General features: G+C 42.8%; 1 protein-coding gene across 5 annotated transcripts in view; it reads right to left on the reverse strand.

Moving 5' to 3' along the window:
• The window catches only part of LOC125451012 (paralemmin-2-like), a 438,977-nt gene that overhangs the window by 338,505 nt on the left and 88,005 nt on the right, over positions 1-12,467 (reverse strand). For 4 of the 5 annotated variants that reach the window (XM_048527624.2, XM_048527622.2, XM_048527625.2 and 1 more), the window contains exon 2: positions 5,686-5,731. In XM_048527624.2, the coding sequence (XP_048383581.2) occupies positions 5,686-5,731 (46 nt within the window). Of the gene's footprint in view, positions 1-5,685; positions 6,123-12,467 lie in introns of those variants that run through there. The other variant, XM_048527623.2, reaches the window with a different exon arrangement.

Below are 12,467 nucleotides of genomic sequence, written 5' to 3' on the forward strand. Positions count from 1 at the left end.
GAAGTGGGAGGAATCGAAAGAGAAGTTGTTGAGGGTGAGGACAAGTTCGGCCAGGCGGATGAGGGTGTCGGTGGAGGGGGACTGGTTGGGTCTGCGGGACAGGAAGAAGCGGAGGGCCTTTAGGCCATCTGCATGGGGAATGCAGGTGTGTCGGGACTGGATGTCCATGGTGAAAAAGGAGTATTGGGGACCAGGAAATTGGAAGTTCTGGAGGAGGAAGAGGGTGTGGGTGGTGTCACGGACGTAGGCAGGGAGTTCCTGGACCAAGGGGGAGAAAATGGTGTCCAGATAGGTGGAAATGAGTTCGGTGGGGCAGGGGCAGGCGGAGACAATAGGTCGACCAGGGCAAGTGGGTTTGTGGATTCTGGGAAGGAGATAGAAGCGGGTCGTGCAAGGTTGGGGAACAATGAGGTTGGAGGCTGTGAGTGTGAGGTCATCTGATGTGACCCCCATCCCAGGCCCCAAGATGACTTTCCACATCAAGCAGATGTTCACCTTCTCATCCGCCAATATGGTATACTGAATCCACTGTACCCGGAGTGGCATCCACTACACTGGGGAAACCAAGCGGAGACTTGGGGACCACTTTGCAGAACACCTATGCTCGGTTCGCAGAAAACAACTGCACCTCCCAGTCACGAACCATTTCAAGTCCCCCTCCCATTCCTTACACGATATGTCCATCCTGGGCCTCCTGCATTGCCATAATGATGCCGCCCGTAGGTTGCAGGAACAGCAACTCATATTCTGCTTGGGAACCCTGCTGCCCAATGGTATCAATGTGGATTTCACCAGCTTCAAATTCTCCCTTCCCCCACTGCATCCCAAAACCAGCCCAGCTCGTCCCGGCCTGCCAAACCTGTTCTTCCTCTCACCTATCCCCTCATCCCACCTCAAGCCGCACACACATTTCCTACCTACTAACTTCTTCCCACCCTCTTGACCTGTCCGTCCTCCCCGGACTGACCTATCCCCTCCCTAACTCCCCACCCATACTCTCCTCTCCACCTATCTTCTCCTCCATCTATCTTCGGTCCGCCTTCCCCTCTCTCCCTATTTATTTCAGAATCCTCTCCCCATCCCCGTCTCTGATGAAGGGTCTAGGCCCGAAACATCAGCTTTTGTGCTCCTGAGATGCTGCTTGGCCTGCTTTGTTCATCCAGCTCCACACTTTGACACCTCAGTGACATGTTAGCCATTCTGCTTATTAATTAGGCCTCAACTTTAGAACAGTTACTACTGACATATTCAGCTGTAATATTCCAAAAATGAATGGCGAGAAATTGTTGCTTGTAGCAATAGACAAAGGAACATTCCTTTGCCTGCTATTTTGAGGGAGACATAAACATACCAGTCAGTCTAGTTGACAGTGGCATGGCTGGCATTTGTCATGCAGCGGCTACATGGAAAGGTTCAGTTTGGGGTGTGTACGTTTTATCAGACAAGAACACTTGATCCAGATGACTTAATTTGGTGCTAAGATCAGTTGTACTATTGGGAACATTGACTCCATCTTCCTGTCTGATGCCTGAATGTGTAACTGTTGTTTCTTATTCGGTGGAATCTTTATCGTCTTTTTGTGGAAATACTCAGCCAGATCTTGCTGGAGTGTGACAGAATATGGCACATGCCATTAGATAGAAATTCTCTCTCAATCTTCATCTCAAATTTAGTTAGCTGGAAATGGGAACTGATAAAGATGTCTTGATGACATGAGACATAGCATATTTCAGTGAGCGATGGTAACTGCAACTTATCGCTCAGCTAAGGAAGGTGAATATGTTTTAAATCAGATACAGAAAGAGGAATAAAGAGAGGGAATTGAATGTTAGATTGAAAGATAGACAGAAAAAGTAAGAAAAATGAAAGCACTTAAAATGTGATATTTTAAAGAGCTCCAATTTACTCCATTCTTGAATGAGATTGGAGTTTAACTTGTCCCTTTTCTGATCCATAAAAGTTGTATCAACATTATTAATGCATTAGCAAAGTTTGTAACGTTAACAAGGTACAAAAATGCTGTTAAGTAATGAGCCTAAATCTGAGTGGTGTTTAATAGACAATTAATTTGTAAATTTAGAAAGTTCATAAAAGCAATGAAATTATGGGCAAATGTTGCTTGATCAAAACACAGAGTCGGGAGTTGACCAGAAATTTCCAGAGGTTTGTAGCTTAATGTGTCTCTCAGTTTGCTATCAAATTTGCACATTGATAATTGTGTGCCGGTCATGAATGCAATGTTATAGTCCAGGCAAGATCTGTCCCAATCTTTCACAGAGGATGTGGTAAGTCCATCACACAACACACTTTGTGTGGCATGAAATTGTTTTTGTGAATGAGATACAATTGGGTTCCTGGAAGTCTACTTTGGGAGAGGATTGGCAAAAAATAAAGTACTTTCTCTAAACCAGAAGTGAGTGGGACAACAGTGAAATCTGGGAATATTAAGCTCAGAAAGACATAGTGGGAACATGTGCTATTTATAAATTGAGTGTCAGACTGGAATGTAGAGATTGTGGGAGGAACATGGATATTGCTGGGGTTTCAGAAATTTAAACATAATTAAGAGACGAGGTTACATAAACATGCCAGCAATGAGAGACTGGAAAACAATCCTTGGCTCAAGCAGTAGGTTACTACGCAGTTTGTGCTACCATCTGCACCCCAAAAAGCACACTCCCCAAACATCACATTGGTACATATTAAAATATTTCTAAGGCAGAGGGAGATAGATTCTTGGAAACCAAGAGAATGAAAGATTATAAGAGATTTGCAGGAATGTAGAGTTGAGGTTAAAATCAGATCAGCCAAAATCCTCTTGAATGACAGAGCGGGCTCGAAGGGCAGAGGAGTCTACTCTTGTTCCTTGTTCGTATGTTAGGAAATAATTAGGTACAAACTTATTTCATCACCATGTGAAACAAATATTGTGATTTGAGATGTGAAAACGGATTTGCTGTTTGAATTCAAGTGGAGTTAGGAAGGACACATTTTCCATGCGGTCTACTGTTTTCAAACTCCACTTTGAATCATGAAGTCGTCAGAAGTGATGCGACTGAATCAAAGTGAAATGATTCACCTTTGGTGGGCGCTTATGAGAAAATGCTAATGAAAAGAAATTGAAATTTGTGCATCACTATTTATCTTACTTTTTGTCATCCTGCTGAAGAGCTGGCCAAGACTAGGTCGGTCAAAAAGACATACAACACTCTGTGTTGTATGTTGCTATTTATATATAAGCATTTTGGAACTTCTCAGGGCCATTGACTGGTTCACATTTCCCATGCAGGAGCACAAGTTACACAATTCCAACAGTGCCCTGGCACACAGCATTGAGAATACATTACGCATTTGAAAATATTGCTGACAGCTTCTAGGCCACAATATCACCATACAAGCCAGTTTTCACCCTCCATGCAAGTAATTTTTCTCAAAATGCATTTCCTTCCTGTCCTCCATATGTTAAAAATAGCAGTAGCAGTTCAGAGACAACATCATTGATTATAATAAATCATAAGTATCTCATTAAGTTGGGTTTGAAATATTAATTGAATATCTGAGAGTTGAGCGAAGAAATGGCCATTTTCCTTTTGTGGTAAGGACTGGAAACAGCTAGATTCTTGCCACTGAGAACAACTTTTATACACAAGGCAAAATTGAACCTGGTTCAGAATATTGTTATACGCTTTTCACATTTGTCCATCAAAGGAATTTCATGAGGCCTCTAGTGGACTGTTTCTCCAGGAAACCTTTGCTCCCAGAGTTAAATTCTTAGAGACATGGGATACCATGTCTCCAAGCCTAGCAAATGTCACACAGCTGAAGCTTCAGGACATTTGGTTAGACTGTCAGTTTTACAGCAGTTTGCCCTCAGTCTTGCTGACTAGCTGTCCCAATCACAGAAACAGCTATTCTTAGACATTCCCCAAGGCTCCTCCTACCCAACCGTTCTCTCTGCAGTAATATAAATCAGCTCAGCAAAGTAGCCGCGGTTTTAATTAAAATCATCTGTGTCAACATCTCTGGATGGAAATCAAACTCAAGCTGTTCTGCATTCTGGTGAAGGGACACAGGAAAAGCCTGCCACTGTGTCCAATTCTTCCCTGAAAATACTAGCTCCAGGTCAGACTGTTTCCAGTCCCTCCTCAGTTGTTCATCAACACTGTTGCTGCTGAAACCTCCAGCAAAGGCCTTATCATATCAGACAGGAAAAGCCCATCTTTCTCTTCCATGCGCTTATTGCCTAATAACAACAGATTTACTGCAGGAACACACGGCTGAAAGGGAAACTAAACCAGTTCCAGTTCAAAATTACCTGAAACAACAACTTGCATTGCTATAGTGCCGTTTAGATGATGACCTGGGGTACTTTGCAGGACTATTAGTTTGAAAAATCATGTTCCATGTCACTTAAGAAGAAAGACAGATGACCAAGAGCTTGATCAAAAAGGTAGGTTTTAAGCAATGTCGTAAAGAATGAGCAAGAGAGGGTCACAAAGCAATGAGATTTGAGGAAGGATCTGACGGGTGATGACAAAATCTTAATTGGAGAGCATTTGAGATGAAAGATGCAACAAGTTCAGAGAGTAGAGATCTTGGTGAAACAGAAAGTGTGGATATAAAGAAACCATTCAACATCTGATTAGTAAATATGCTGGATTTTACATCATTTTAACTATTATTGTTCCATGCCCTTGCTGAAAATCCCCATAAAATCATACTGTATTGTATTAGTGCTCAAACAAAAAAAACCCTTTAAGTACTGATATAAAAAATATCTAATGCCAGAGGACTACATCAAACTGTGGCAAACACGTGTAGTAAACCGATTAAAAGATCATTGGCCCTCTGTGTGCAGCAGTCAGATCATTGCAAGGGGATTTTAAACAAGTTTTTAGTTTTGGTTTGTTCTAAGAGAGCAATGAACAAAAAAATTAAAGTAATCACACTTTAAAATGATAGCACTCTAGTTGAAAATGAAGAATAAAAGAAAAACCAATACTCTACATAAAATAAAACATGTTTTCGACTTTGCAAGGCATTCACATGATCAAAACTTAGTGCACATTCCATGGTGTTTGACATTACAAACTAATCCCAGCTAGGCTATGGCTCATTTTCAGGGACGAGTCATTAACACAATGATTATTGTTGGTTTACATGCTCTCAATGCGTTACACTCAAAAGCTAAGCCTGAAGTTTAGAGTTGGGCTCTCAGCAGGGCAAGTTTTCAGAAATATTGTTCTGCTTTTAATCAGACAAAACAATCCAGTGCGGAATTCAAGATCTTGTAATAATCTCTCTCTTTCTTCAAAGAAATTGTGACATATCTTATCTTACTTTCTTTCAAACAAAAACAGAGTCTGATTACTGTTGGGGAAGGAACGTTATAAAGAAAACCATAACTAAATAGAAACAGTCAACACAAACATCCAAACAACAGTTGTGACCTGCTTCAACACAGAAGACCATTGCGCATATTAACAGATTGTTATTAGAGATTCTTATGACCGATCAGTGAAAGTGCCTCCAGAGTACAGGCAGATTCACACCCCAGCTGGCTTCTTTTAACAGCCTGCCTCCTTCCAGCTCTGTCTCCTAAAAAGGTAGGCACATGACACATGGGCTGAGTAAGCCAAAATGTTACAAATCTGCTGGAAAGAATAAAAGAGAGAATTGACTTACTGCTATGGCTTGGAGTCTTTGCTTCTGCAGTTCAGCCTCTGCCATCCTAGAAGAGTGATACAGAACAGTGCAGTCACAATTAAGAGAGCGTAGCTATAACACTCAGGTAGATTGAAGAAAAGGGGAGGTAGTGGCTGGAGGTGGGGGAGGTGAGCAGGAGTACTTTCTGCTGGAGTGTTACTGCCCGTTCGATGCACTGTAAAGACTCATTTCAATCACAAGCCTTGCTTCAGCTGTAATTTAACAGCATTTTCTCCAAACGCTGCTGTCACAAGCCTTGTACGTGCAGTAAAAAGGAGCTGAGTAGAGGGATAGCCGGCATGTCTATCATTTTTCAGCTTTGACGTGCCTCTGGATGTTTGCTCCTCCTAGATTAGGGTCATGACAGAGGGGCCTCACCAACTGGGAGGATATGTAGCGATGACCCGCATGTGGGAAAGTGTTGTTGTACAGTTTGTGCAGCAGACAAGAGATTGCACCTATGGGTGTGTGTGTGTGTGTGTGTGTGTGTGTGTGTGTGTGTGTGTGTGTGTGTGTGTGTGTGTGTGTGTGTGTGTGTGTGCGTAAAGAGAGAAAGGGAGGGAATGTGCAAAACGCCAATGAGGAATTAAACTAAAAATAATCCAGACAGCACTTTATCTTTTCTGTTTGCTTTCTAGATCAGTTGCCAACTTCCACTTTAGTAGTGGAACTCATTCTATAAAGGCTGCTATAAAGCAGTCGCCCCTTTCCAAAATCTGAAAGAGGTGAGCAGCTCCTGCTGGCGACATTGCTCACTGTATTCAAAAGCCCAAAATATTCTGTCTTCCCTTTGCACTGCTTGAATTCTGCTGGAGCTATCCAAGGGGATCTTAGTAAGAAACAGAAATTGTCGAATAAACTATCAAACAAGTTTCAGGATTGTAGAAAAATGCAGAGAATCAACTAGTGAAGAAAGAAGCCATTCAGTTCCTCCTGTTGGTGCTTGCTATTTAAAGGTGTCATGCAATTAGTCTCACGCCCCTGGCCTTTCTCCATTTCCCTGCATTTGCTTCCTTTCTGAAAATTACCAGTAGCTACACTTCCACCAGCCTTTCAGTAATAGCCCAGTGCATACAATATTCTTGGTTCCCTTTGGTTTACCTATCTGGTTGTGAAAACGGTTCTTCCCTCTCTACTCATCAAAACATCTTAAAAATTTTGAACGTCTTTACAAAATCTCCGCTTAACCTTCACATTCTAAGTGTATTTGTTCCAAATGGTTTATTATGTTAATAGAACACAGGGCAGTCTGTAAAGATTTCTGTAGCAGACTTGCCCGAAGCAAACAGTGTAGCACCTACACATTAAAAACAACAATTTTATATGCACGTCTGTTCTCTTTTCAGTTTTCTTTATGATGCCTAGTCACATAGCAAGCAAGAATTGTTGGCATTACTCTTTAAATTTGGCTTTGCCGCTGACTCTGCCAGTGCCATCTGATGCTATCGGGTAATAGTTGGGATGATTGAAAAGGTGATGCCTCTCCATGAAAATGGTGGGGGAGAGGGGCAGGTAACAGGGATAAGGCAGGAGGTGGGCAGTGAATGAGGTTGCCTCTAACTGGTCATATGTAACACTCTTGCGTTTTAGTCTAATGGTTGAAACTTCATGTCCCACTCCAAAACCTTGATTGTATAATCGAAGATAAACCTTCACTGCAGTCCAAGAGGAGCGCTGCATTCACTGAGGTCCATCTTTTGGGTCAGACACTAAACCAAAGCCAAGTATTTATCTCTAACCCAACATTGCAAATTATTGATAATAAAATGTGAGGCTGGATGAACACAGCAGGCCAAGCAGCATCTCAGGAGCACAAAAGCTGACGTTTCGGGCCTAGACCCTTCATCAGAGAGGGGGATGGGGTGAGAGTTCTGGAATAAATAGGGAGAGAGGGGGAGGCGGGCTGAAGATGGAGAGAAAAGAAGATAGGTGGAGAGAGTATAGGTGGGGAGGTAGGGAGGGGATAGGTCAGTCCAGGGAAGACGGACAGGTCAAGGAGGTGGGATGAGGTTAGTGGGTAGGAGATGGGGGTGCGGCTTGGGGTGGGAGGAAGGGATGGGTGGGAGGAAGAACAGGTTAGGGAGGCAGAGACAGGTTGGACTAGTTTGGGGATGCAGTGGGTGGAGGGGAAGAGCTGGGCTGGTTGTGTGGTGCAGTGGGGGGAGGGGACGAACTGGGGTGGTTTTGGGATGCGGTGGGGGCAGGGGAGATTTTGAAGCTCGAGAAGTCCACATTGATACCATTAGGCTGCAGGGTTCCCAAGCGGAATATGAGTTGCTGTTCCTGCAACCTTCGGGTGGCATCATTGTGGCACTGCAGGAGGCCCATGATGGACATCATGGGCCTCCTGCAGTGCCACAATGATGCCACCCGAAGGTTGCAGGAACAGCAACTCATATTCCGCTTGGGAACCCTGCAGCCTAATGGTATCAATGTGGACTTCTCGAGCTTCAAAATCTCCCCTGCCCCCACCGCATCCCAAAACCACCCCAGTTTGTCCCCTCCCCCCACTGCACCACACAACCAGCCCAGCTCTTCCCCTCCACCCACTGCATCCCAAAACCAGTCCAACCTGTCTCTGCCTCCCTAACCGGTTCTTCCTCTCACCCATCCCTTCCTCCCACCCCAAGCCGCACCCCCAGCTACCTACTAACCTCATCCCACCTCCTTGACCTGTCCGTCTTCCCTGGACTGACCTATCCCCTCCCTACCTCCCCACCTACACCCTCTCCACCTATCTTCTTTACTCTCCATCTTCGGTCCGCCTCCCCCTCTCTCCCTATTTATTCCAGTTCCCTCCCCCCATCCCCCTCTCTGATGAAGGGTCTAGGCCCGAAACGTCAGCTTTTGTGCTCCTGAGATGCTGCTTGGCCTGCTGTGTTCATCCAGCCTCACATTTTATTATCTTGGATTCTCCAGCATCTGCAGTTCCCATTATCTCCATTGCAAATTATTGAGTTATTATTGCATTGCTGTTGGTGGGATCTTGTGCACAAATAGGTTGTCACACCTTTTACATTTCCACACTTCAAAAGCTCTCTGCTTCCTGTCCAAGAGGTGAGGACAAATTTCAGAAACACATTGCATTAGGAGGTGGCGTGCAAATTTCATACCTTGCTCAGGAACATCCTTCTGCCCCATGTCATACTATTTATCAGAGGCATGTTAACACAGCAAATATAGCAAGTATTACGAATAGTTATGAATTGGGAGGCAGAAAGTTAGAATTTGTTGGTAAAAATGTTAGTGGGGAAAAGCAGTGTGCCGTCCCTCTGAAAGATAATGTTTTTTCTGTGCTTAGAGATCTTGTTAAAATGTATGTATGTGAGCAGCAGTTGGAGTGCCCGTACAGAAAGTATCCAAAATTGAAATATTAATCTTGAAAGGCCAAGCAGCATTTTTTGGAAACCAAGACAACAGTTTTGAATTTTAGCTAATCAGTTTGAACCAAGCCCCAAGCTACCAGAAACCAACTGAATTTAAAACTGGTGGTTTTGACAACCCGAAACGAATCATATTGTAAGGAATTGATGTGTTATTGTGGGGGTGAGGGTGTATAAAGATGAGGGCATTTGGAAAATCAGAGAGAGCCAACCGCCATCTGTGAGGACTGCCAAACTTAAGGGGCAGAGAAAGCAAGTCCACCATATGATATACAAACCTGGCTTTCACGTTAAATTATTGGGATCTCTGTGAAGACATATCAAAGATACCACAGCATTTTAGCTCAAAGTCCTCACTGAAGTAGTTAAAGAGAAAAACATCCAAGACAGTAGAACCAGTGGAAGAAAAGCATTTGTGACATGAAATCAACAGAAGGAAGTTTGGACATAAAGCAGAGAAGACATAGATTGTGCGAACTTGGAGAGATTAAGTTTTAATGTTTTTTATTCATTAATTGGGTTTGTACAAGTGGGGTTTGTGCTTATTTGAACAGCATTCCAGTTGGATTTAGACCAGTTCAGAAGTAGTTAGTCGTCTAAGGGAGAATTGTTCCGTTTGTTAGTAATTCTTCAAATTTGTTCACTGTGAGGGTGAAACAAACAAATTGTTTCTCATTATTTGCTAAGTGGAGATAAGGGTTTTTTTCCTTTTAACCACACTTTTAACAGATTACATGGGGAGGCGGAGCTTTTCTGGGTGCTTTGCGGATACTTATCAGGATGGAACTTCTACTCCTGCCTTAACAGGTTGGGGCTTGTGTTTTGGTTTAACTATCAGAGGAGTTTGGGCATTGCCCCTCCATAACAATAGGCCGTGAAAGGATAACGAAGGCCATATACCAGCACTGGTAAAACTTATTTATATTCTTGTTAATATTTAGAGTAAGGAAATGGGAACACTAAGGGAAGGATTTTCCACTGGGGTCATTTTGCCCCTGGTGAATAATGAAGCACAAACTACAATAGCCAACAGATTTCTGTGTGTGCAGTTTGCTGACACAAAGCAGACTCAACAGCAGGCAGAGCCGCAACAATGTATGCACACACCACATGGTGTCCTTAACGGGAAAGTCTCTTAAAGGCAAAGCACATATAGAACACTTATTGTTCTTTGGAATGAAAGCATTTCACCTCAAAACCTTGTCTGTCTTATGCTAAATCCTCAACCAAGGGACTAGGTTCCTCACATCCTTCTATTCGGTCCCTCATTATTTTATATACTTCAATTGAATCTCCTCTCAGCGCCCTGTGTTTCATAGAGGACTGCCTTGATTGTTTCATCTTTGTTTGTAACAAGCATTCTTCAATTCAGGCAACATCCCTCTAAATCTCCTTGGCATCATCTGTAGTGTAATCAGATCTTTTTTATAATGTGACGACTAGAACAGCACACAGTTCCAGACCAATTTTCCATCTCGATGTCTGCTCTATCAAAATTAATTTTAGCTGCAGGATTAACTTCTGCATGCATTTGTATTCTGTGTTCTTGATAGAGAAACAAGAAAAAAAAGTTGCAATAATCTTTCATGATCTCAGGATGTCTTAAGTTGCTTTACAGCCAATAAGGCACTTCTGAAGCATGGCCACTGTTGACTGTGGCAGCTAATTTGAGCAAAGCAAGCTCTCATGAGCAACAATAATAGAAATGACCAAATCATATGTTGTAGAGTCATGGAGATTTATAGCAAGAAGAAAGCTCTTTGGCCTATCTCATTAATGCCAGTCAAAAACAACCACCTAGGCATTCTAACCCCACTTCCTAGTACTTGACCCATAGTCATGTATGCCTGGCATTGCAAGTCTAAATTCTTCTTAGATGTTTCTGAGGGTTTCTGCCTTTACCAACCTACAAGCAGGGAGTTACAGATTCTTACAACCCTCTGGGTGAAAAAGCTTCTCCTTACATCCCTCTAGATTTTCTGCCCATTCCTTTAATCTATGCCTTGGTCGCTAATCCCTTCTGCTTGTCTGCAGAATCCATGGGCTTCATAATTTATATATCTCTATCATGTCCTGCCTCAATCTTCTTTGCTCTAATAAAAACAACCTCAGTCTATCCAATCTCTCTTCATAACTGAAACTCTCTAGCCCACGTAACAACCTGGTAAATCTCCTATGCACCCTCTCCATGCTATCACATCCCTCCTAAAATGTGGATTCCAGAACTGCACACAATACTCTAGTTGTGGCCTAAAAAATGTTTTATACAGTTGTTGATTGAGGGATAAACCATCAATAGGATACTAGGGAGAACTTCTTTGCTCCTCTTTAGAGGTGTGTCACAGTCTACCTCACATCCAGGATTGGGCAGTAGGGTCTCTCATCTGAAAGTTGGCATCTCCAACAACATCATACTCCTTGGGACTGCTCTACAGTGTCCACTGAGACTTGATGCTCATCTTCTTGGAGTTGCATCCACGCCCATCTGACTCAGGGGCTGCTACTATGACCTTTTGAGCATCCACATACTTAATAGGAATGAGAACTTAGGCTGATTCTTCTTTCTCTCAGTCATCAGGGCATTGAGGCAACTACATGTCCTTTGTCACTCTAATTGAGATCGGTAGGCTTGGCAGAGCTCAGGGATTGAGCTCAGTGCCACACTAAGTTGTGATTTTCTCAGAATAAAAACATACCAATCCAGAGGCTCAGGTTAATGCCCTGGAGATTGTGTGTTGAAATGGTGGAGCAGTAGAATGGTGGAATTTAAATTCAATTAAAATAATCTGGAAAGCTTAAGCAATGGTGATCGTGGAATGATTTTTTTTGTTGTAAATATGCATCTGCTTCGTAAGTGTCATTTAGGATGGGCAACAAACACTGGCCTTGACAACAATCCCAAGTTTCAAAATAAAATAGTGAAGGAAGAGAAGCATAGAATATTATAGTAGGAACAGGTCAATTGGCCCAAAATGGTCATGGTTGACCCTTTATTTCAACACCATCTGCTCTTTCCCTGTAGCTCTTGATACCCTTAACCTCTAAACATCTTTTTCTTTCTTAAAAACATTCATTGACTTTACCTCCATAGCCTTTGTGGTAGGGAATCCCAGAGATTCACCTTCCCCTGAATGAAGAAATTTCTCCTCATCTCAGCTGAAAATTGCCCATTCTTATTCTGGGATTGTGTCTCCAAGACATGGACCCCAGATCCAGGAGCAAACCCAATCTCTGCATCCAGTATGTCAAATGTAACTTCCTTTAATTAATCTACACTGTCTCTGTAGAAGACTGTTGGTATTTTTAAGTGCCCTGTTATCACATCCCTCGTAAATGACTCCTACATTATCCCTACTACTGATGTCTCCTGATCACAGC

This window comes from Stegostoma tigrinum, chromosome 3 (assembly GCF_030684315.1).
Source record: "Stegostoma tigrinum isolate sSteTig4 chromosome 3, sSteTig4.hap1, whole genome shotgun sequence".
Classification (NCBI taxonomy): Eukaryota; Metazoa; Chordata; class Chondrichthyes; order Orectolobiformes; family Stegostomatidae; genus Stegostoma; species Stegostoma tigrinum.